This window comes from Acomys russatus, chromosome 6 (genome assembly GCF_903995435.1).
Source record: "Acomys russatus chromosome 6, mAcoRus1.1, whole genome shotgun sequence".
Classification (NCBI taxonomy): Eukaryota; Metazoa; Chordata; class Mammalia; order Rodentia; family Muridae; genus Acomys; species Acomys russatus.
In genome coordinates, this window is record NC_067142.1 from 52,222,523 (window position 1) to 52,246,958 (window position 24,436).

The 24,436-nt window shown below is 48.9% G+C and overlaps 1 protein-coding gene across 1 annotated transcript in view; it reads right to left on the reverse strand.

Moving 5' to 3' along the window:
* Positions 1 to 20,829, reverse strand: part of Lhx4 (LIM homeobox 4) — a 40,324-nt gene extending 19,495 nt beyond the window's left edge. The window contains exons 1-2 of the mRNA XM_051147615.1: positions 20,754 to 20,829; positions 3,120 to 3,291 (exon numbers count right to left, since the gene is read on the reverse strand). Coding sequence (XP_051003572.1) covers positions 3,120 to 3,291; positions 20,754 to 20,829 — 248 coding nt within the window. The remainder of the gene's footprint in view (positions 1 to 3,119; positions 3,292 to 20,753) is intronic.
* Between the last annotated feature and the right edge of the window lie 3,607 nt (positions 20,830 to 24,436).

The window sequence follows — 24,436 nt, forward strand, 5'->3', positions numbered from 1 at the left end:
GAACGCACAGCATTCTCTCTCTCCCTGGCTCTGAACCCACAGCAGAGAGCACACTGAGGTCTGCCAGGCAAGTGGGCAAGAGCGTGGTACGTGTTGCTCCTTTTGCAGGGTTCCCAAAGGCACGACTTCTCCTGTAGCGATGAGAGGGAGTGTTCCTGGCACCCGCCCCAAGTTTCATTTGGCTGGCAGCAGTTACTTGCAGGGAAACAGGTACCAGGTGGCATTTAGCGAACTACAATAAGGGGCAGGCTGTACCTAAGCCCCAAAAAGGAAGCAGAGCTTAAAGTACCCGCGGGTGGGAAGTAAAGCTCTGACTGGACAGCCTGCTTTCCCTGCCCCCACCCCAGCCTTACCTAAGATGGGACCCGCAGCATCACTTCATGCCCAAGAAGCCCTAGCCCCAGAGGATGGGGTAAGGCTCATAAATCAGGTCTCTTCCCTGGACAGTTGGAAGGTGCCAGTCTTCCCTCTGGTTAACGGCCAGTTCCCTCTGCGCAGTTTCCTCTGCGCAGCTCCCCTCGCCGAGCTAAAGGCCTGCTTCAGCACTGGACCTGTGGCCAGCTCCCTCCCCACCGCGGGGACCCAGCTCAGCAGAAAAAAAGAATAATCAAGGCTGCATTTCCCAAGACACTGGTCGCCAATCCTTATAACCCCATTATGGAGTTTACTACTAGTTCCTCGAACCCAGCAAAAGTCTACAGGCAAGGGCTGAGTGTGGATGCGGAGGACTAACACAGGTCCCCAGCCAACAAGGGCCAGAAGACTGGCTCAAGGGGAGCAAGCCTGCCTGAGTCAGCTAAGTGAGCGATGCCGGAGCGGAGAGGGTGTGATGCCTCCCCAGATCTCCCACTCTCAGGAGCTATTCTCTGAGCTTCCATGGAAGGGCGGGTTACCCTCCTTCCTGGAGAATGCAGCCTGAAGTGTGTGCCGAGGTGGGAGGGGAGGCAGGGGAAGGAAGCCCAGATCAGAAGCCTCCAACAGTGCTACCAGGCAGTTCTGTGGGTAAGTGGCCCTGGGGAAAGCAGGGAGCTCAGATCAGGCTGTGAGGCAAGGGAGCTGGTCTGGAGAGGCTTGTGGACTTCAGGAAGCAAGTGGGGACCAATCAGGAGTTACTGCTACAAAGCCAGGAAAGGGGACAAGTGAAAGGCATGGTGTGGCAAGGCCATGGAGGCAGGGCTGCTGGGGTAATGGCCTGGGTAAAAAAACAAACAAACAAAAAACCTATAGTGACCCCTCTCCTGCTTTCACTCTAGGCCTCTCCTGGATCTAGGGAGACCCTCTTTCCTTGTCATTTCTTCTCCCAGACCCTTGCTTCCCACTCCCTTTCCAAGCTATAAGCAGCTAGACTCCGCCAAAACTAGTCAGGGCCCTGAGGCTGTATTGAGGGGCTCAGGAGGAGCTTCTGAGGAAAAAATCCTGAGTCCATGACCCTAACAACCTCTGCCTCTACCACACTGGCTACCCTGGCCTGCCAGGTTAGACCAGCCAGAATCCCTGTGGACTCTGATGTCTGATGCACGGGCACCTCAGTACCTGCCCCCACCCTCTGTCTCTAGGTGTCTGAGAAGGTAATTTGGACTCTGCGTTTCCTCTGGAGCTCTCTGAGGCTTTCCAAAAAATGCAAGGACAAACTGGAGGAGGTAACATCATCACAGAAGAAGCCAGTCCTTCCCCAGCTGTCCCTGGCTTACACACACACACACATACACACACACACAGTGTGTGCACTGAAACACACAATACCAACAGAATGGACCCATGAGGGCTGCCACACTGCTTGGCCCAGGCACCATTGAGGCAGCAAGAACCAGAGGTGGAGAAAACCAAAGGATGATGGGAAGAAAGAGACACAGTAACTATCACCACCTCCCCCCAAAAGGAAGGGAGAGACAGGGCCAGCAACCGTCCACAAAAGGAATGTGAGAAGCCGCAGAATTTCTCGCCATTTCTCCTCTTTGTCTCCAGAACACAGGTGATCAAGAAGCTGGCTCTGCCCCCCCCACCACCACCACCACCCCCACTGCTTGGGTGAGCCTCCCAGGCAGCCTTGCTTTACGCTCATGAAGCTCCCCAGGCTGCTGTAAGTGAGCACTAGGCTCTGTCAGTCCCGCCCCCACCCCCTCAGTCCCGTCCCCACCCCCTGGACTTAGTTTTCCATTGGCTGACAGTCTATGTTGACTTATGCATGAGCCTCAGGTATTGGATCCTAGGAAGGAGCTAAGTGATGCCAAAGATAAATCCCAGAAGACTCTCCCTGACCCAAAGCCCCCGCAGGATTTCCCTGATGAACTCAATCCCAGAATGCAAAGCCCAGGACAGCCCTTAGAGCCAATGTCAAGTGGTATTTCCTCCCAAGAACTTTATATATATTGCCCTGTTTAAAGGCAGTGTGAGAGGGCTGGAGAGATGGCTTGGTGGTTAAGACTAATGGCTGCTCTTCCAAAGGACCTGGTTCAATTCCCAGCACCCACATGGCAGCTGACAACTGTCTGTAACTCATGTTCTACTGGATCCAACACCCTCACACAGATATACATGCAGGCAAAACACCAATGTACATTAAAAAATAATAATAAAGCCAGTGTGAGATGACAGCTCTGTTCGTAGCTCCATTTTACAGATAAGCAAATGGAAGCACACCAAAGTTAAATAACTGACTGAAACAACACAACCAATAAGTAGTTTCAAGCCCAGGCAGGGCTGGACTCTTAACCATCCTGTTTCCATTCCAGATAATGAAACCTGTGGACCTTGGCTGGGATCCCTCAGAAGCAACCCTCCCTCACCGCGGAGACCTGAAAGCAGCAAAGGAAATGGCCTTGGATGCTCTTTTAGGTGCAGGGCGCAAGTTAACAGCACCTGCTGAGAGTCTCCTGAATGATCTGGCAAATTCTGAGCCCCAACTAACTAAGACAGAAAGGTCAGTTCCTCATATGGTGAAGCCTGGCCCCACTTGGAAGAGCCCTGGTGAGGCCAGATGCTTACTCCCAGGTAACAGTAGGGTTTAGGGGGACTTCAACAAAGGGCGTCCCCAGGATTCATTCAATTCCTCAGGGGCTGAAGACCCTGCAATTTCTCTATCCTCCCTACTGCCCTAGGGAAGGTGGGCTGTAACTCACTTGAAGAAATCCTCCTTGCAGTAGACGCTCCCGGCCCTGGAGAAGCACCTGTCAGCCAGCTGCACCTGGCAGTCTGCACACTTGAGGCAGCAGCTGTGCCAGTGTCTATCCAGGACCTTCAGGATGAATTTATCCAGGATGTGCTGGTTGCAGCCAGCACACTGGGGGATCTCTATGGAGAGAAGAGAGAGAGAGAGAGAGTGTGAGCCTTCCACAGCCAGACCAGGCCCTGAAATGGATGCCTCACAGGACCCAACCCATAGGCTGCCACATTTTCACTACTGGGTAGAAGCTGTACTATAAACATCAGCCCAAAGTGAACTGGGTCTAGGCATGGACCAAGGCCATCTAGCCTGAAATGCAAATACTACCAGGAGTGGGGTTAAGCCAATGTCCAGGCCTGAGGGTGCTTAAAAAAATCTCGGTTTCTTCATAAGCTGAAAGAGATGCCATGACTGGCCTGAGTGGGATGCCCATGGTGATTTTTTTTTCCTGTGCTTCACACAGCAAAGTTATACATTGGTTTTCCAGACCCCTTTCCTGGGTTCTGAAGTGCTAGGGATGGAATCCAGGGCCTCACACCTGCTAGGCAAGTGCTCTATCATTAAGCCACACCCCAAAACTCCCAGCTTATGCTTTGAGTTGCTCAAAGTCCACCCATCAGAGGTACTAAAAGAAACTTTAAATCAGAACTGTGTTAAACAGATGACAGCTGAGGGACAGGCTTGCATCATCCTGGTGTGGGTTTTAGTGGAGGGACTGAGGAGCTGCGGTTGAAGCATCCTGAACAATTATTACACAGGCAATGGCATCCTAGGGGATGGGGATCATCCCTGGAAGCTCAGCATGGAGCTGGCTCCTCCATCCTGAAAGTCACTCAGCACCTGGTAATGGACCACTGTCCGCTACAATGAGAGTAGGTTCAGTGTCCTATCCTTTTCCTCGGTGACTTCCTGCTCTGGTTTTCTGACAGCCCCATCAAGGGGTTGCTTGAGGTTCAATATTATCTTGGACCACGATTTCAAAATCTGTAAAAAAATAATCAGGCTTCCACGGCTGGAAGAACAAGTTGTGCTAGTGTCTCTAACTATTTTTCCCTATACCGCCCCCCTAACACACACACAAATACACACACAACACACATACATACGTGTATACACACATGCACAGAGAAAGAGTATGTGTCAGAGGGAGAGAAGAGGGAAGGTAGTAGACAGTAAAACTTAAAGCATAAAGAGCCAAGCATTGTCCTCCCCGCCCCAGGTTCCCCCCAGATATGTACTCACAGGGCCCACAGTCATGAGTCTCCCTTATCTATTCTAATTAATTTTTGCTAACTGTTTATACACAGTTACTCCCACTGAAACGAGAGGTCCTCAGGGGGCAAGAGCAGTGTTTCTCCCTCACCAATTAACAGGTGCCTGGCACAAGAGGACAGTCTCACAAGGTTTGCTATTAGACAGCAACTGCTCCCACTCTCAAGACCAGCATTCACTTGAAACAGCTCTTTTGTTTCCTCCGTGCTCCACACTGCTGAACAGCTCATGAATCTTGCATGCTTCTCTATTCATGTCATGCTCCAGAGTGAGATGCAAATTTTGAAACGTTAGCATGGGAGCCAGGTGTGGTGATGCATGCCTGTAATCCCAGCAGAGGCAGGATGATTGCTTCACTGTGAGTTTGAGGCTAGCCTGGTCTACAAAGCAATTCCAGGACAGCCAAGGCTACACAGAGAAACTGTCTCTTTTAAAAAAAAAAATTAGCATGGGGAAAAACACTGAGAGAAAACAACCTATCAAAGTCTACACAGCCACAAATTTCATCTCTTAATAGAAGTCTGACATGAAGAAACAACAAATGTCAGAGACAATGTGGGTGGGGAAAGAAGCTTATATACTATTAATGGGAATATAAATTAATGCAGCCATATTCTATGGATGTGCCTCAGAAAACTAAAGATGGGAGCTGGGCATGATGGCGCATGACTTTACTCCCAACACTTGGGAGGCAGAGGCAGGTGGATCACTGTGAGTTCAAGGCCAGCCTGGTCTACAAAAGGAGTCTAGGACAGCTAAGGCTACACAGAGAAACCCTGTCTCGAAAAACAAACAAACAAAACTAAATGCCTGGTTGCGCTATTCCTAAGTGTAGATCCTAAGGAATCACACATGGCATACCACAGACACCTACATACCCATGGTTATCATGGCATTTCACAAGAGTAGAGCTGTGGGATCACCTGGGTAAATGGATAAAGAAAGTAGGATGTGGGACTCTAGAGATGGCTGAGCAGCTAAGAGCACTTCCTGGTCTTCCAGAGGACCTAAGTTTGGTTCCCAGTACATACAGGAGGTTCTCAAACTGTCCATAACCACAGCCTCGGGGATCTAACGCCCACTTCTGGCCTCTGTGGGCACCTGCACACATGTAATATGCACACAAAGACACACACACACATAAAAATAAATCTAAATGATAAAAAAAAATGCAGCTGGGTGGGGTGGTGTGTACCTTTGTTTAATCCCATCACGTGAGGGGCAGAAACAGTTAAGTCTCTGAGTTTGAGGCTGGCCTGAGCTATATATTCCCACCAGACACAGCAGTGCATTGAGACTGTCTCAAAAAGAGGAGGAGAGTATATCTACACAATGGTGTTTTTATTCAGCCATAAATAATGAAATTAGGTCTGAGCAAATTCTAAATTAAAAAAAAAAAAATGGTAGGGTTGGAGATACAGCTCAGCAGTTAAGGGCCACAGAGGACTAGAGTTACCGTCCAGCCATGATACTTCACGACCATCTTTCACTCCGGTTCCAGAAGATCTAGCACCCTCTCTGACCTCCGCAGGCACCAGCCGGCCACGTGGTGCACAGACATACATCCAGGCAAAACAATGATACACATAAAATAAATTAGCTAATAAAAAAATAAGTCCAAAAGCAGAAGGGGACTAAGTATGTCTGTAATTCCAGCTGTTGGCAGGTGGAGGCAGGAGATCAGGAGTTCAAGGACAGCCTGAGTTACAAAGTCTAGCTTACATGAGATCCTGTTAGAAGGAAAAGAGAAGAAGAAAGACGAGTATTTGTGAGAGGGGGAATGGATGTAAGGACAGGGAACTAGAGAGAGTATGGGACAAACAAATGTGATCAAAATACACTATACACATGTGTGAAAATCTCACAATAAAACTTTTTATTATGTGCAATTAATGTATGCTAAGAAAAATACCTTGAGAACATCCATATTCAGAAAAAGTTTTCTTTTTTGTTTTTTGTTAGTTTGGTTTGGTTTTTTGAGACAGCTCTGGCTGTCCTGGAATTCACTCTGTAGACCATGCTGGCCTTGAACTCACAAAGATCTGCCTGCCTTTGCTCGGATTAAAGGAATGTGCCACCACACCCAGCTCCAAGTGTCTCAAGACAGTTATTTGAACTTGGGATATTCTCTAAACATCAATAGTCCTGTTATATCCAAGTGGCCATCTAGGTTCCAATTAAGCCCCAACCTCCTCTGTCCCTTCCAGAGCCTAAGAGCCACCAGCATTCATTTGTAAATCTCCTTGACTCCATTCTTAAATACCAAGAGTTACACTTAGGTAGAGACATGCAGGATGGACACTTGCTAATTGTCACAGTTTGTATGCTAGGGTCTATCTCTCTATCTCTATCTCTCTCTGTCTATCTCTGTCTCTCTCTCCCTGTCTCTCTGTCTATCTCTCTGTCTCTGTCTGTCTATCTGTGTGTGTGTGTGTGTGTGTGTCTTTGTCTCTCTGTATGTCTGTTTCTCTCTGTGTGTCTCTGTCTCTCTCTGTCTCTATCTCTCTTACACACACACACACACACACATACACACAATTTTCCAAGGCCAGGAACGTGGCACACACCTGCTATCCCAGCCCTTGGGAAGCTAAAAGCAGGAGGATTGAGAGTTTGAGAGCAGATTAGGCAAGAGCCTGTCTCGGGCAAAACAAAACAGCAGTTTTCCTGTGTGAGAAAGGCATTTTTCAATTGGTAAGTGCTTAATGGAGGAGTTCTGAGAGCAGCTTAACAGGAAGGACATGGGGTAAAGTATGGATTCTAGAACCAGACTGCCTGAGTTTGGGTCCTGGCCCTGTTTTGTCACCTTCGATAGATGGTCACTGTACCTCAGCTTCTCTCTTGGGAAACTGGGGTGCTGTAGCCAACACTGCCTCTCAGGAATCAACATGTAGGGGAAAGTCAGGATGGGGCAGGGTACCCAGCTGACCTCCATCGGGGGTTCTCTGTGATTGCAAGGTGAATTAGCTGCTCTGGGGGGGGGGGTGGAAAGCCCCGCCAGTGTGTTTGTGAGCCTTATCTCTCTGGACCTTGGCAAGTGTTTCTCCCACATACCTCACTACCCTCTTTGCAGATGCAAAGAACCATCTGCCATCTATCATCATGGGCCTGCCTGCCTCCAAATAACTATTTATTCAGCCACTCCTGTGGTCTCTCTCTGGGGCCACCAGGGGGTGCACCCCAACCAAAAAAGCAGGGTAGGGAAAGGCTTAGAAAGAGTGCTGGCCAGGAGAGATGGTGGGTAGTCACAGCACAGCTTGGATAGCCAGGTCAAGTCCAGCCTCTATCAAGGGACAGCAGCTGATCCTAGCGCCTGAAGGGGAGAGGCTGGGTTGAAGGTTAGCAGGGATGGTTGCTCTCACTTATCAGGGAGGAAGGGGCAGACAACTCAGAAGCTTTCCAGCTCAAGGAAGTGTATCGAGGACAAAAGGTGCAGAGCAGGAGAAAGCTGAAAAAGGACCCTTTGGGCAGGTCCCAGGACAGCACCGGTGGCCATTTGACTACAGAGTGTAAGCTGGGCATGGGCCCTGCTCAGCGGAGCACATTTGGTTATGCCTCAGTCCCTCCCCCCGCCCCATGGCTCTCGGAGGACTTCTTTGTGGGACAGAGCAAGCCAGCTGCTGGGGCATTGGACAATGTAGCTGGCTCACCCTTGGTCAGTCCATCTGGGTTCCAGGGCTATAGCCTAATCCTACCCAATTGTTTGGTCTACTCTGCTCTGATACAACTGTATTTCTCCCCCAAGCTACAAATGCATGTGATGAGGGAAAGGACGTATGGCCGTAAAATTTATTTCGAGCAAGGTACCTAGCAGGAGACTTAATATGATGGGTATTCGCGAAAGAATACATTAGGGCTAATGTATGCAAGGAGCAGTGCCGCTGGAGCGGGAGAGCGGAGCACACCGGGGAGAGCTGAAGGCTGACTAGTGAGCAGGTCTGCAGTTAGGAGACATCATAGCTGGTCAGGCTGGGACCCCCACAACTAGGGGTGGCCAGAGCAGGAGGGGAGGTCTAGGAACCAAACTAGACCCTTGGGTGTGGCACAATTGTGTAGGGTATAGAATAAAGGCTATATATATATATATATATATATATATATATATATCTCCTCTCCAAATGTCTTCCACTATCCATCAAGAGAAACAACAGGGACACAGAAAGAGGGAACTTTTAAACTAAAAATAAATTAGCAAAGGTTGCAAAGGCCCGGATGCAACAGTAAGAACAATAAAACCCTGTATAGAGGGCCTGTTGTGAGCAGGTCTCCGGTGTTAACTTCAGATTCACACAATGAAGCAGGAAGGGTTGTGTCAGGCCCACTTTTTAGATAAGAAATGCCTGGAGGGTCAGCAGAGTGCCCAGAGCCTACAGGGAGGGATGAGAAGTGACCCTAAGCCTGGCTGCAGTCTTTAAGCCGGGCTAACCCCAGGCCAGTGCAGAAGGGAACTGACCCATCACCACCTTGCATTTCTGGACAGGAAATAGAGGCAGGTTCTTGTGCTACCTAGCATTTGAGTACATGCAAATGTCTGAGCTACAAATTTACGATTTGTGTCATGGAATGATGCCTAATACACAGGCGAGGGCTGGGAGGAGGAAGACCCTGTCTATAGAGAGTTCTTCAGCTGGGAGGTGCTGGCTTGTTGATGCGCCTGTCAAGGTGCTGACCTGTGAACTCAGGCCCCACATTCTAGGCTACACAACCCCATTTGATTGGGCAAAAAAATGAAAATTATCTGGACATTTTAAAAACAGCTACAATGTATTTTTAATATAATGAATTATTGTTGTTGTTATTGTATATTTATGATTTGGAGAGCCCAACCAGGACAGAAGTCATCTAACTTTCCCACCAAAAACACAGCTGTAACCATTTTAGAGGCCCGAGACTTTCCAGCTCTCCAGCAAGCCAACATCTGGCCATAGGTAGTAATATCACAAAGTCTTCCTTTGTAAACTGGAATTTAAGAAGATCCTTGGAGTCACTAAAGACAGGCTCTGAGCTGTAATTCCCAGGAGGAGGAGTCATTTCATTTGAAGTGGAAGCGTCAATCCTAACTGCACATTCAGTGCCGTGAGGTGAGCTCTCCGCAGACAACAAACACAGCCTTGGAAAGACAGCAGAAACTCCGGGACAGCCAAAGAAAGAACCGGTGATGCTGAACCATACACAGGAGCTTCTCGTGTCCTGCTGAGTGCTCACACACTGACTTAAGCCCAGCTGCGTGTACACATGGGCATGCAGGCTGTCCATGCAGACCTCCTCACATGCAGCCACGTATTCACAGTCTCAATATACAGAGATGCGCACGTACACACAGAGAAACACTATAACAGACAAACAAGACACACCCGAGACACATACGTAAGCCTTATCTGGCTCCATCCTGTCATCTTATAGAGGGGGGAAATGATGGCAGAGAGGGTCTCGAAACTGCTGTTTTCAGTGACTAGGAGATAGATTAGCCACTAGCCAAAGGGTGCACACACACACACACACACACACACACACATTCACAAATACTTAAAGATGCCCATATGTAATCCAGATGTACACATGTACACCAGTACAAATGGGCCACCTGCACTGACACATGTGCAGCAATGCACACAAACATGCACACATGCATAGGCCAAGGCATTGTCATTTTGGCAAAAACCCAAGTCTGAAGTCAAGGTTAGTCAAAGCAAGCCACTACTGATTGAGGGAGCTGTCCAGCATGGGATGACTGGGAGAGTGCAGGGAGTGACACAGAAAGTGTGGGGGGGGGGGGAGAATATCCCTTCTGGCAGAGGAGGGGCGGGGGGTTGGACTTTCAAAGACCTATATGCAGATCCCAGATGTGAGCAAATTACTGAGATCCTTAGAACCTCAGGGTTTTATTTTGTTTTGTTGTTTTTTTGTTTGTTTGTTTGTTTTGTTTTTTGCCCAAAACAGGAGTGACAGCATCTATGTGTTACTGACAGATTATGATCACGAGAGCTAATGAGTACGGGAACACCCACCTCTATAATACCACTGCCTAGTCATTAGTTCTCTTCCACCTGGTCTCTTAGCCAGCCACCAACAAGGTGAATTAATGAATTTGAGGCACATCAGGTTTGTGTCAGGACTACGGCCATAGCTCAGTAGCTCTTGCCTGGCATGTGTTCTATGTGTTCAACCACAGGTGGTGTCAGGAAAATTAACTACTTTGCATGTCACAGCTTTCTTCCTTCCTTGCTTCTTCACTGGGACACTCTTACCTCTTCTCCACTCCCTGGCTTCTAAAACATCCAGATAAAACCCTTCCTAGTTCTCATCCTAAGGGATGGGAAACAATACAATTGCAACACTTTGGGACAGAGAAATCTGGCAGACTCTTCCATAGAATGAGGGCAAATCTGCCCAACCTCGTGTAGATGGTGAAGATGGGATGGCGATGCATTTGTTTTACCATCCTGTAGACAGGTGAGAATGGAAGAGGTTCTGATGCACACGTGAGGCTTCTGGCATTGTTCTTAGGGGCATCTAAATGTCCAAAGGACTATGGAACCACAATCTATTTCTTCATTATGAGCCTACAGCACCCACAAGGCCGCCCTCAACGCTCCTGAAGTATTTGAAGAAGGGCTAGGCGAGGCTTAGTTTTCACACTGGCCTCACAGAAAGTGGGTTGCTCTTTTAAGTCCCTAATTCCTCCATGAGGAGTTTCAGGAGGCTGGGGAACTGAAGAAGCCAGAAGGTCTGATGTGGTCTGTGGCATGTCAAGTCACTCATGCCCTCCTGTGACATCTAATGAGCACTGCGCATTTTTCATTCTCCAGCTGTTTTTTTTTTTTTTTTTCTTCCACTTTCAAGAAACTGCTCTTAAGGACCCAGAGGCCACCAGCAAACATTTCAGAGGGTATATGTTTACCTGATCGATTTTAATTATTTGAAAAATGGTGTTTTCTATCTCTCTGGTCACAGAAGGTCAACAAGGTAGAAGGGGGGAAAATCACGGAAGAGACTACCACATACCCAACAATGCTTTCTAAAATGTACTCAAGAAAGTGCACCCTTCTGGAGAAATGAGTCACAACTTCAAATCTTCCCAGTGGAATCCCAATTCTGATGCGTGGCTCTGATGTTTTTAAAGCAAGGTACTTTGTACTGATAGGGATAATTTCCATTTGATCACGCTCTGATGCCAGATTAACATTTTTCAAAATCTGGACTTGCAATTTTTATGGAGCATTGCTTTTTAACTGCCTTTTGGATGGACAGAGTCCAGCTTTTCATCATTGAACTCCGCAGTCTAGTGCTCAGAATGGGATTTCTCCTAGCGGCTCTCAAGAAAGGGCTCTGTGGTCCCCCGTTTGTAGACCCCACAATGCTCCTGGAACATCAGGGAGTACACCTGGCCACTCCATCTGCAAAGTGAGAACAATAATTCTGGTCTCTGTGTATCTTATGGTCACCTCTGAACACTGTCAAATACTTTCATACCCTCATGTTCCTTCATTCATTTCCAGACTCCCTTTGAAGGAGACCATTAAAAGGCACATACTTTGGGGCTAACATGCTTCCATGGATATCACAAACAAACAACAAAAACACAAAAACAACACCTCTCTCTGAGACTTTCTCCTCAATTCTTTTACAAGTGACTTCACCTGAGCAAGCAGTTGGCTGATGCAAAGCTGGGCATAAAGGAAACTCATACAACACTAAAATATTATGTGCACGCTTTTCTTGAAAATTTTCATTGCTACCTTACTAAGGAGGAAGCAATGGCCAGAGGTATCCCCTAGGACCAAAGCAGGGAGTCTTTTTAAACAAATTTTGAGCTTGGGAAGATAAAGTGTGGAGGCTTGTGGGTTCAGTGTGACAACAAGCAGTTCTAGAGTGTTCCCATGAGCTAAGACAGGACTTACCAAATGACAGCACACTTTCCCAATTCGCCCCTGGCTTCTGGAATATCTAAGCCTTCTAAGCAGTACATCAGAGGTGAAGCTATGTTGAAATTAAATTATAGTTTTGTGCCTGGACAACTGTTTCAAAAATAAACTTTCCAGTTCTAGGTTGTCACCATTACTCCTGGCAATAGAATCTTGTTTTCTGACCGCATACTCTTTTTTAAATTGTCTGATAGTTGTGATCTATAGAACCAAGAGCCAGTTCATCCAGCAATTTACAACTAGGACGTCTAAGACCCAGGGTTTAGTCAAATGAGACAAATTGTGACTGGTTGTGTGTGGCATAAAATGAGACAAATTGTGACTGGTTGTGTGTGGCATGCCCCACCTTCCTCCTGACTTTTGGTTACCAAAGACATTTAGTTCATTTTTATTGAGCAATTTATAGCTACTTCTTAACATTTTTACTTATTCCAGTGTGTTTTCAAGAGACACTAATATAACTTTCCAAAATGTCATAAAAGCATAAGTGATTTTCATAACCTAGTAAAAAATAATATCAAAAACAGCATTACTAGAGCACAGAATTAGGCTATTAATTATTTTTAAAACAAACAGAAAAGATGCACTGAACATCACAGTATTCTGAGGTGGATTACACAGAGACAAAGGCAAAGCCACAAAAATGTTGGGGGGGGGAATCCAAATTTTAAAATTGGAAGCACATTTAAGGTACTCACACAAATATATCCACTTTCATGCTTAAAATACATTAATCAACAAGCATGTTGTTATGTAATTTCTTAATTTTCCCCTAGTTTGTATCAAAGGATGCCTTAAAGACTAGAAAGAGAGCCAGGCAATCCTGGTGTCAAAAATGACCTCACAGTGTCCTTCCCTCAGTTCCCCTCCATTTCTTTCTAGTTCTCACTCCCCAAGAGATCCTGTTTATTTACTTGACAGTCTGAGGTCTTTGTGAAAACCTCCTTGTTCTGTTTCTGCTTAGACAGTTCCAAAACCAAAAATAACAAACAAGCAACAACTCAACTACCTCCTTCATGAAAGAGTGAATTCAAAACTGTTCTGGGGCTCAGTTTGACGTTACCATTTTAAAATTGTAATTTTGATAGCATTTTCATATGAGTCCTGCAGCAAAATAGCATGTGTCTCTGCAGAGAAAAGATTATCTTCCAGAAGATAGACTTGTAATGGAATTAGTATCCTTCACTGAAAATATAAGATATTCTGGCAACTGTAAATAAAACAGAAAAATACACTAAACTAATCCGTGGCTGTCTGGGAAATGCTGTAGACGCATCCCCATTTCTAGTCCCCTTTCCCATCTAATCATTGCTAAATCTCCACACAGCATTTTTCTGATGTCACATTCTGTAGCAATATTCCATATGTTTGGCAGCCGCTCCCTCATGAGAAGAAACGTCCAATTAATTTGGCTGTGAAGTTTTCCTCTATTTGTCTATCCCCCAGAACCAATCCCTTAACCCCCTAACATTATAATTAAAGCAAATTATAATTTAAGGGCTTCTGGGGGTGAGGTGCTGCAGTAAAGCTTCTGTGGCCAGACCCAGCTTGACAGAGAAAAGATAATGGGGAGTCTCAAAAAAAAAAAAAAAAAAAAAGACATCTAGAAAAATTGCAGCAATAGCAACCCTGTGAGGACTCACCTCACAGGAAGACTACCCAGTCTGTCCCTAACACAGTTTAGCCAAGTACAGTTTGCAAAGAAGAATCTATTTCAGTTTTGCCAATTAAATACAGCCTGACCACCTACCACCACCAACTGCCTCAAAATGGTTGGTACACGGTCCATTTTGATGAGGGCTCCTATAAAACCCAAGGCCAAGAAAAAACAAGAAGAATGAAGAAAAGAGAAAGAGAAAGGCAAACCTCGCTACCATTTTGCACCCATTTCCAGTTGATTTTTCTCTCTGCTACAAAGAACAGTAGGAGTCAGCACCGGGCAGCTTCGGGCTTCACACCTGGCACCTTGTGTTGTCAGTCGGAGGCTCCAGCAACAGACAGAGGGGGTAGGTCTCACCTCTCTGAAGGTGAAACCCTCTGTGCTGTGAATTTCAGCTGGACCCCATACTCCTGAAAAGATTTCACTACAAATGAGAGAGGTGGAAGAAGTAAAGGGGGGGGGGGCGGGCGTTAACCAAGAGGAAAGAAGACTTTCAAGACACCAAGCCTGGGTGGGCCTTGTCTGCACACATCTGTATTGTGGGCAGTGTTAATACTAATTCCAGGAAGGAAGGAAGGAAGGAAGAAAGGAAGGAAGGAAGGGCAGAAAAAATCATTACAGAGGCAAATCGGGGCCCCCATTAAGCCATACCATCCCTAAACTCGGTAGTGCGGCAGTGCGTGCAGATGCGCTTTGTGCCACCACGGCAAAGGGCGCTTCAGTGGCTCTCTAGCCTTGGCTTTCCCAAAGTGAGTAACATCGCTCACTCCTTCCTCCTCATCAGCTCTGCGCACCCAAAGCTTCTCAGCTCAATTCTTGATAAACATCCCTAATTGCAAGAAACAACACAAGGTCCCTTCGTCCGACCCTCCCCACCCTCCCCCACCCACAACTCTTCAATTAGAAGGGCAGAGAAACCCACCAAATAGTCACCATGTCAGCCCCCAAAATAGAGTCTCAAAGGGCATTTCTTAACGCAACAGAAAGTACCTTTAATCCCAGTTAATTAATTGCCCATTCCTGTAGGACTGCTAGCGCCTGCTCTCGGCCTCTTCCTCCGCGGTACTGAGCACTCTCCCCGGCTTTCCAGCTCCTCTGCTAATGCGGGTGGTAAGTAATCGCTAATTGACTGTACTGTGGAGTGAAAGCGCACTAAAATCCAAAGCAAATGGAAAATTGGGACAATGCAAATATTTAGGACTTGAGGCTGTCTACACCTGGTCAACGGGGTCATCCGGTCACTGTTCAAACACTGTCGCCCACGGTTTTGTCTACTCAACGGGAAGAAATTGCTTTGCGGGGTTCCCACCTCCCCCGTCCCTGCTTCACCTGCAGAACATACTAGGTTTAAAAATCATTCCGGAATTTGTAGTCAGATAACGGGGCTCAACGACGTCTGGAGGGCTCCCGGATCCCTAATCCCCGCCGTATTCAGCCCACATTCTTGCCTTAACCCCCATTGTCAGGGTGGAGGTGCTCCAGGCGGGACCGCCGGCTGCCCTCCCCTAACTTCCTGCGTTTTTATCCTACGCCAGCTTTTCTAATAATCTTTGTCATTAGTTGCACTTCGGGTCTCTTTAAAAGCACGTTGCCCTTGTTATATAAAAGTAACTTTGTTATGGTTTTTTTTTTTTTTTTTTTTTTCCTGTTAAAGTCCTGCCCAAGGAAAAGCCGATCCTGGAGTAGCACCGGATGAAGCCTGTGTCTTGTCGTTATCCAAGCACCGCCTTCTGAGACCCTATGTGTCACTCGCGGGCAGCGCAAGCTCGTTTTCCCAAGCAATGGGTTACCAATTGGTCGGCCACAGGCCAAGCGTCACCCGCTGCCCACCGAGAGACCTTGCTGTTTCTCAAGGCTGCCTAGGTTCCAGCCCTCTCCAAGTCCTCAGAGAGAGGAGCTGAGACTCGAACCGGAAAAAGGGTGCGGGCCGCCTCCTTGCTGCTGGAGGAAGCAGTGGCTTCCAGAAGGCGAGCAGCGTTTCCCGTGGCGCTTCACTTCGTTCTTTCCCGGAGTTTGGGCGAATTGGGCACGGGCGGTCTTGAGGGTCGCAAGGGGCCTCTCTGGCACTGAGCGCACTGTGGCTCGGGCACCTTGCAGCCCCCCCCCCCCCTTTCTGGCCACCGCTCAGAAGCAAGAGGCGCTCGACCGCCGCAGTCACATTAGACCTCGGGGCGCGAGAAGGAACCCAGAAGAAGAGGCGCACGCGGAGCGGAGGGTAGAGGAAAAGGACCAAGTGTGCAACTAGGCGCTGTGGCCACAGGCAGTCCCACCTTTGTCCCATTCAAGCCCGCGGTCTTGTTAACCCGGCCGCAGTGCGCGCAAAGTCCCCAAGGACAACCGCGGCGGCACCTGCCTACACCGGCGAGTGTCCTAGAAGCCTGGGCACAAATCGAGCACGCACTTGCAGGAGAACGCGCTACCTGCAGGTGCGCGAGAAGGAATCCAACACAGTCGCTTACTCTGCACAGGCCACCCAGGCCCACGGTGCCCGCGGGGCAGAGAGAGGTCACGAGGGTCGCCCTCCCAGACCCAAACACGCTACTGCTTCCTAACACCACCTCGGTCCCAGCAAAGTAGCCAGCATGGAATTAAGAATCGTATTCCCTGCCCTGCTCCCCGCTCCGACTCTGCAACTTCCAGGGACGTTGAGGAACAGCTAAGTGCAGACCTTTGCCCTTCACCCACTTCACCCTCTCCACCGCTGCGTCCATGATGAGGGTTAATCGTTAAATCTATAGCCCAGGCGGAACTGGCCCGTGTGTCTCCCCAAATTTCCCTTTGCTCTCACTGCCATCCGAAAGGGGACAGCCAGAGCCGGCTCGCCCCTCCGGCTCTAGACCACCCGTTGTCCTAACTTAGCTGCTGTCTTCCGGGTTGTCTTCCATTCTTAGGACTGGCTGAGGGCTGGGCGGTTAGGGAAGGCAAAACACAACTCCCTAGGCTTGAAGCGCTGGGGCGGGGGAAATAACCAGCTGGAATAGCAAAAATAAAAATAGGCTCATTTTGAGGTGTATCGGAATCTGTTGACTTTCTCCCACGTCTACTTTCAGGTTTTGTGGGGTCTTTCTTTCACTGGGAGACACCGGGAGACAAGGCAGAAATTGAGACCTGGAAAAGGAGGTCTCCCACCGCAAACCAGCCTTCAGGATTGTAAACACTCATGGAGGGCAGGATTTGGGACTAGACCGGTTGGATCTGCAAAGCTATGCACCTCAGTGAGTCTCTGGGAAAGGAGAGAAGGCTGATGGACTCTTCACTCAAGAACCCACCAAACGCAAAACGCCTCTTGCCATAGTTTGGAGATTCCAGAGGGCTTACAGTCTTATGTTTGCAGACAGCAAGGGAGGCAGAAACACTGGTCCTGATATTATTATCACAGCTGCCACTCGGAAGGCTGATCACTTCCACCTCTCCCCCACTTGCTTCCAGGAATCCCCAGATCTTGGTTGTCCACTGCCCTTTTGGTTGATGCCGAGGAAGAAGTGTGAAGATGGGTTAAAAGCCAGGACAAAGGGCAGGCAATGCTCCTCACCTTCCTAAGCACCCGAACTGTTCTAAACGTCCTTAGTGGGGAGAGGAGACAAGCCGGGAGGCATGCAGACGTTAGGCGGTGGGGACTGAACTCTGAGAGCCGACAAGCTCATCACACCTGAAGGTGCCGTGGAAGCAGCCCCTGACCCATCCACACCGCCCTGCTGAGAAAGATACCTACACCGAACTCTTTCAAAAGGGTCCTGGAAGTGACCTCGAAGGTGTCATCAAAGGAGGGCCACCCACCTTAAGGAGCAGCGGTTTGGAATTCCTTAGAAAGTACCCCTTCCCCCCCCCCCCCCCCGCCAGGGAGAAACTGGGACCAAAGGGAGAGCTAAGCAAGCAGAACCCTACTTCTCGACCCCAGGCTGCTTTGGACATCACTGCCAGCCTTCTGTCTCCGGAATCTTTGAGTGGCCAACATCTGGGCAGCCGCAGGTAGAGGCGCAGTTTATCAAAAACGAGGGCTGCATCCCACTGGAGGCCATCTGAGCTGTGAGGCCAGGCAGGGACCTCTGAGGGGTCAAGCACAAAGGCTGCCAGGTGCAGAGAGCAGCCTACCTAGGGGCTGATCATAGCTGAAGGGCAGGAGAGAGAAGACACTGAAGAGAGAGAGAAGTTACACACCAATGGAGACATTTCCCTGGAGAATGTGTGTTTACCAGCCCTCAAACAGGTGGGGTGATATTTCCATCTCTTCCCTCCTCCTCATCAAAACCCCTGCATTTTAAATCCAAAAAAGTCCCTAGAGGTCAGGGCATCATGGATACCTAGGTTAGGGACCCTGTACTGCTGCCAAGTACTCTGTTTATGGTGGTTCGGACAGACTGAAATGAAGGTAGCATCTGTGAGGAAGGGAGTCAACCCACACTCGCTTGGCCCACCGGAGGGTCCATCTCCTGTGAATGAGCCTCTCTGCACTGTATCTTTTCTAGGGGTTGAGAGAGTCCACAGCCCTGGGGTTACCCTCATTTCTGTTTCATGCCCAAGGAAGTACCTCCACACTCTTCCAGCCTACTAGCTCTTAGGTCACTAAGCCCTATCATCAGGAGAGAGGAGGTCTGTGTAAGTTGAGAGAAGAAACCACTCCAGCCTGGCCCCCAGTCACAGCTTAAAGCTGGTGGGTATGCTTGTGAGGGGAGGGAGCAGAGGAGCCTGAAGGGGGGAAAATCCCAGACTCTTCAGGGATTGGACCCTTCAGTCTTGACTGGTGCCTCCTCCAACCTACCTCCTCTTTCTCACACAGAACCCAAGAAAGACAAAAGGAAGGGCTGGCCGCCCCCTCTTGGTTGGCTTTGCCTTGGGGAATTGCTCTGGAATAAGTGCGGCTCTTTCCTCCTTCTCTCTTCCCCTCCCCCTCCTCTGGCCCAGAGTTCTTTTCTTTACCTCCTTGTGAGTTCCACAGTGTGAGCCCAGACTCAGAGCCTTGGCGAAGTGTACGAAGCTAAAATGATTTCCATGTCTTTTAACCAAGTCAGTTCCTGACATTCAACTTCCCTGAGCAAAAGAAACAAAAAGCAAGACAATCTAAATTTTGCACATGCCAAAAATGTTCAGGGGGGAGTCCAGAATGCAGACAGAGGACAGGACATCTGTGAACTGAAGTCATTAGAATACAGGCGTATTAAATAGAGAGGACAGAATCACGCCCACACATCCTTTCTCCGTTCACAGACTGCCTTCACTCGAGCAGGAATATAGCTACATAGTTGAAGGACTTGAGTACCTCGGTGGCGGGACACTTTTTGTGCAGGAGGTAAGAACCTACAGGCTCTTACAGTAAACCCTCGGTGGGCTAGTGGAAGCAACCACCAATACTGCTTGCAGTTCTCCAACGTACAGAGAACTTTGAAACTGTTTGCCAACAGGTGACAAAAACTGTGGGCTACAGTCGAGGAACATTCTAAAACGGGCTCGAGTGAAGCGATATCTTCTATTTTCTTCTCCAATTTTTTCCCAGTAAGGCTCAAGACACTGGCTGGACAGCGTGCGGTGAGTTATGCTGGGCAAGAAGCCCTGCGGTGGAGAGCTGGGGCGCAGGAGGGCGCGCTGCGCTGCTGCGCTGCTGCGCCCTAGGTGAGGTGGTCTCCATCCCTGGGCAAGCCTGCTCTTACAATAAACTCCTACCGCACCATTAAAGCAATCGCAGGCGGAAGTACAGCCTCTTGGCATGCCTAACGAGGGAACCCTTCATCTCTCTAGGGCGACCAGGGGCACTTAGCCCAACGCAGCTCTTTGTGGGACTAGACTTAACCAGGAGCCCGCAAGTGAGCGCTAAGCTTGAGGTACCAGTTCAGGTCTTTACACAGTTTCCTTCTCTCCCTCTCTCTGTCCAAGAGTCAGAAGCACAGATAAATTCCCTCCCAGTAAATCTCTGCCCTGAGCATACCCGTACATAACGAGAAACCTGGGTGAGCCTCTTGCCCTAACTTCTCCGCCCTTTGCTAACTGCAGGCGCTGGAAAAAAATCGAGAGAGCTAAAGAAGTGCCCACACGTCAGAGTCTCGGCCTCTTCTAAGCCCTCGCCAGGACCGTTGCCTACCCGCACCAAAGCAAAGGCTGAACGCGAATCCATAACTTCGCTCCAGAGCTGCTCGCCGCTGCATTCCTCCGCTAGCTGGAATGTAGCGAGTGCATTCGCTCACAAGGAGCAGTCTGTCGGCGGCGATACAGGCGGCGTGTGCCCCGGGCAGCAACAACTGGGGACTTAACCAGGCGCTCAAACTGCCGAAACCAAGCGTGTGACAGGGGGCTTCCGCACAACCAACCCTGGGGAACGCACTCTCCAACTTCCCGCCAGCTGGGATGAAGTTGCACTAAAGGTTCTCTGAGCTTTGGCGGTTGCCTCGGAAGATAATCATTTGGGGGACCACTTTTGCCCTAGGGCCTGGCCTGCAGCCTGAAACCTCTGTTGTCCCCCCAAACAGCACCCTCCCCAGGGTTTCCATAAAAGCCACAGGCCAAAGATGCTACTTTCTGTACCCTTAGGCCCCCCACGATCAGTATCCCGGAAGCTTTCATACTCGACCCCACACAACCAAGAGCCAAGCAAACACTGACGAGTACCCCAGCTCTGTGACCGCCTCTGCGCCCCGACCTCTCCCGGCCAGTGCCAACAGCGGCGTCTGGCCTCCCCGCACCCGCTGAGGCTGTTAGCTGTCTTGTTATCAAATTCAACCAGCGAGAAAGGAAGGTGTCTTACGTTGCATCGGCACACCGAGCATCTCCGGGAGTCCTTTGACAGCCCCCTCCGCGGGGACAGCCGCGCTCTGCATCATCTTGGAGCCAGAGGCAGCAAGTCGCAGTCTACCGAGATCTCTCGCTCTCTCCCTCTGGATGGATTCGGAAATTTGAAAATAATAATAAACCCAACCAGGCCGCTGAAGTCACAGTGGAAGCGGAGCCCTCCACCTCTGCGGGAGGACTCCACAGGCTGGCCAGCCCCCTCCCCCCCGCCAGTCCTCAGGCTGTTTCAAACCCCTTTGATCTCGCTCTTCGGGGCTGGTGCACATCCCGGGTTGAGGAGACGCTGTTGCAGCAGCTCTGGCTTTTTTTTCCCTCCTCCCTCCCCCGCCCTCTCCTCTCCCCCTCCCCCCCTCCACCCTTCGCGTGCCGGCTGCCCAGGAGGCCGCGGTCACTCAGGCATTTTGATTCATTCACACTGCAGGAGCGGTCGTGACGTCGCTTTCCGCAGGGAAGCCCGCCCTCCGGCCAGTCTTCCCAACCTGGCAGTAGGCTGCAGACCCCCGGGCTGGCCACAGTTGGGAGACGGGGGTGGGGAGTCAGTGGCTCCAGCCGAGTCGGAGGTGAGGGAGGGCGGAGCCCTTTGAAGTGGGGCGGGGCTTCGCAGCCCCTCCCCCACTCCTCCGTGCGGGCTCGTGCCCCGTTATAAAGACTGCGGCGGGCTCGGCCGCGGCAGCAGGTGGTCCTGGAGCCCGGTGTCCGCGCCAAGCTGGTTTCTGTCCGAGCTTCGGGATTCCGGGCTGGTCCCCAGCATCCTTCCAATAGGATCAAGGGGAGGGACGGGGTGGGTCAGGGCCTGGAGGACCCTCGGTTGGCGCTCCCAGTTCCCAGCTTCTCTGACCCCACCGACCGTGTTCTGTAACTGGACGTTTCCACTCGTCCTCCACTTTTTCCCCCTTCCTGGCCAATTCCTTTCCGGCTTGTACTAACCAGACCCTGCTCTCTCTCCCCCGCGTCTGGCTGAGGCTGGGCCAGGGACAGCCCGTACTCGGCCGGGAACGCGCGAGTCACGCAGAGGGCCGCCCGGGGCCCAGTGCAGGAAGGCTACCCGGGCAGCGCGGGGAGGTGGCAGGGCGGTGCGGGTCTTTGTGCGCGCCCACACTCACCGCGGCCTTCTGCCACAGTGGGCACTCTCATCACCCGGAGTCCAGTTCTAGTCCCACGCCTCCCCGCCGCGGGGCTTCCCGGGTCTCCTGGCCGTATCCACCCAGATCGGCCCTCTCTGGCTCCCAGAGACCGATCAGCCTAGCCAGCTGCAACCGCGGGCGCTTTGAACGATCACCTGCCACATGTGCGTGGGGTTACCCCCGCCCCGCCCCGCTGACCAACGAAGGGCGTGCGTTGCTATTGTGTTTACAACATACACACACACACACACACACACACACACGTGCGCTGAAAACGAATTTTCCTCGTGCTCATTCCTGGAGGAAATAAAGCAAGGATCAAGGCTAGTACGAAGTCTCTAGCACTTTTTCAGACACTCCTGACTGCCGGCGCGAGAATGCCACCCTGTCAGTCCCAGGGCTCAGCCACTTCGCCACCACTATTCCTAATGTAGTTGCTGGAAGTCAGATATATCTTTCTAGCCTAATAGGACCCTGCATGGGCAGGAAGGGGGACGCTGCGCCTTCATAGTCTTCCTGAGAAAATTTCTTACTGCTGGTGTTTTAGGGTTGGTGGTTGAGGAGCTTGGGACAGTAAGAGGAGGGCGTGGCTGTGCGTGCTACTTAGGATCTATCTCCAATGAGGTCACAGTAACTTCTATGGGTCCAGGCACTAACTAGGGTCCTGTCTGCCTGTTTACCTATGAGCTGTATCCACAAATTCAGAGAATATGTGGAAATGCCAGCTTCATTAGCAAGCAAACACAAGGAAAAAAAAAGCAGTGTAGCCCACATCTTTGTTTATTTATTTGTTTGTTTGTTTGTTAAATGACCACCTGGGAGGAAATCTGGAATCAGTTGGTCAGGGTGTTTATAAATGGTTCTCTCACAGACATTGCTGGTGTCTTTATAAACTCTTAATGTCCGTTTGGAAAGAAATTTGGGGATATGTATATCATAAAATTGTCCTACCTTTTCGCTCATGTAATTCCATTTTTGAATGTGTTTTTTTTTTCACAAAAGGTAACCTAGAATATTTTTTAAAGATTCATGCATGAAGATGTTTATACAGCGTTATTGCTGGAAGGGGACTATATCCTAAGTAAACAACAAAAGAAAATGCTTTGGAGAAGCATATTAGATTTGCTGGGTAGTATCTGAAGCAGTCATTGAAACTAATTATAAAGTCCAGCAACATGGGAATGCTGAGACAACCAGTAAAAAATGTTAGTTAATTAGAAAAGCAGATAACACCTATTGTTGGTTTGGGTGTAAAGAGAACAGGGAAAAATCCTAATGGGAATGAAAATGTTTTCTGGGGACATTTTGACAATAGTTTGTTTTGCGCCTGGGGATAGAATTCAGGGCTCTGCACTTGCTGGGCAAGTAGGCATGGGTTCTACCATGGAGCTATATCCCTAGTCTAGGGTAAGATATTTTATAGCCTAAAATGCCATTTATGTAGAAATGTATTTACACAATGTGATTAAGAATATTATGGACACAAAGTTACAAGGTATTTGTACTTTTAAAAAGAAAATAACATAAGGGTTGTGAGTATGGCTCAGTTGTAGGATGTAGGAAACACAGGATTTCGTTTCCAGGGAAAGAAAAAAAGAAAGAAAGAAAAGGAGGGGATTTAAAAAAAAAAAAAGAGGGAGGAAGAAACAGACACAGGGAGACAGAGATCTATTCAACCCTATGGAGCAAACTGAATGCTATAAAATCATTAGAAATAGTAGAATATCTGATAATGTAGAAAATATAGGATATATATTAGAAAATGGGGAAAGAGATTATAAAATAATATGAATTTAAGAACCTTAAAAACCATAACCAGAAAAATATATTAAAATATAAACGTGGTTATATATAGAATAGATGGTTTGTTTTATTCTTTTTGCCTTTTCTTAATAAGCACATTATTTTACAAAGCAGGAAAAACTGATAAAATTGCTTTTAAAGATAGAGGAGGGAAAACAAGGAAATGTATCAAAATACTATTCAAAAAAATCTATTTTCAAAACATATTAGAAAAATGTATTATGAACCTTTTTTTTTTACTTTCAAGATTTCATGTTATGTAGCTATATTTTTCAATCATGTTAGTAAAGGAATCCTATGCAATGAAATGTACAGTTAATCTAGTAATTCCTCACACATACAGGACGTCATGTAACCTAGGTTACCTTGTTCTTGATATGTAGCTGAAACACACACACACTTTGAATCCCTGATCCTCCAGCCTCTCCACCTTCCAAGTGCTGAGACTATAGTTGTGTACGTGCCACCATTCCTTGCCCCACTCCACCCCAGTCTGAGACAGTGTCTCACTTCGCAACCCAAGCTGGCCTAGTACGCACTATGTGGCTCAGGCTAACCTCAAACTTGTGGAAATCCTCTTGCTCTCAGCCTTCTGAGTAATTGCTTTATAATCTAAAATTATACTTCAAGTATAAGGCCCACACCTTTAATCCCAGCACTCAGGAGGCATAGGAAAGTGGATCTCTGAGTTTGAGGCAAGCCTGGCCTAGAG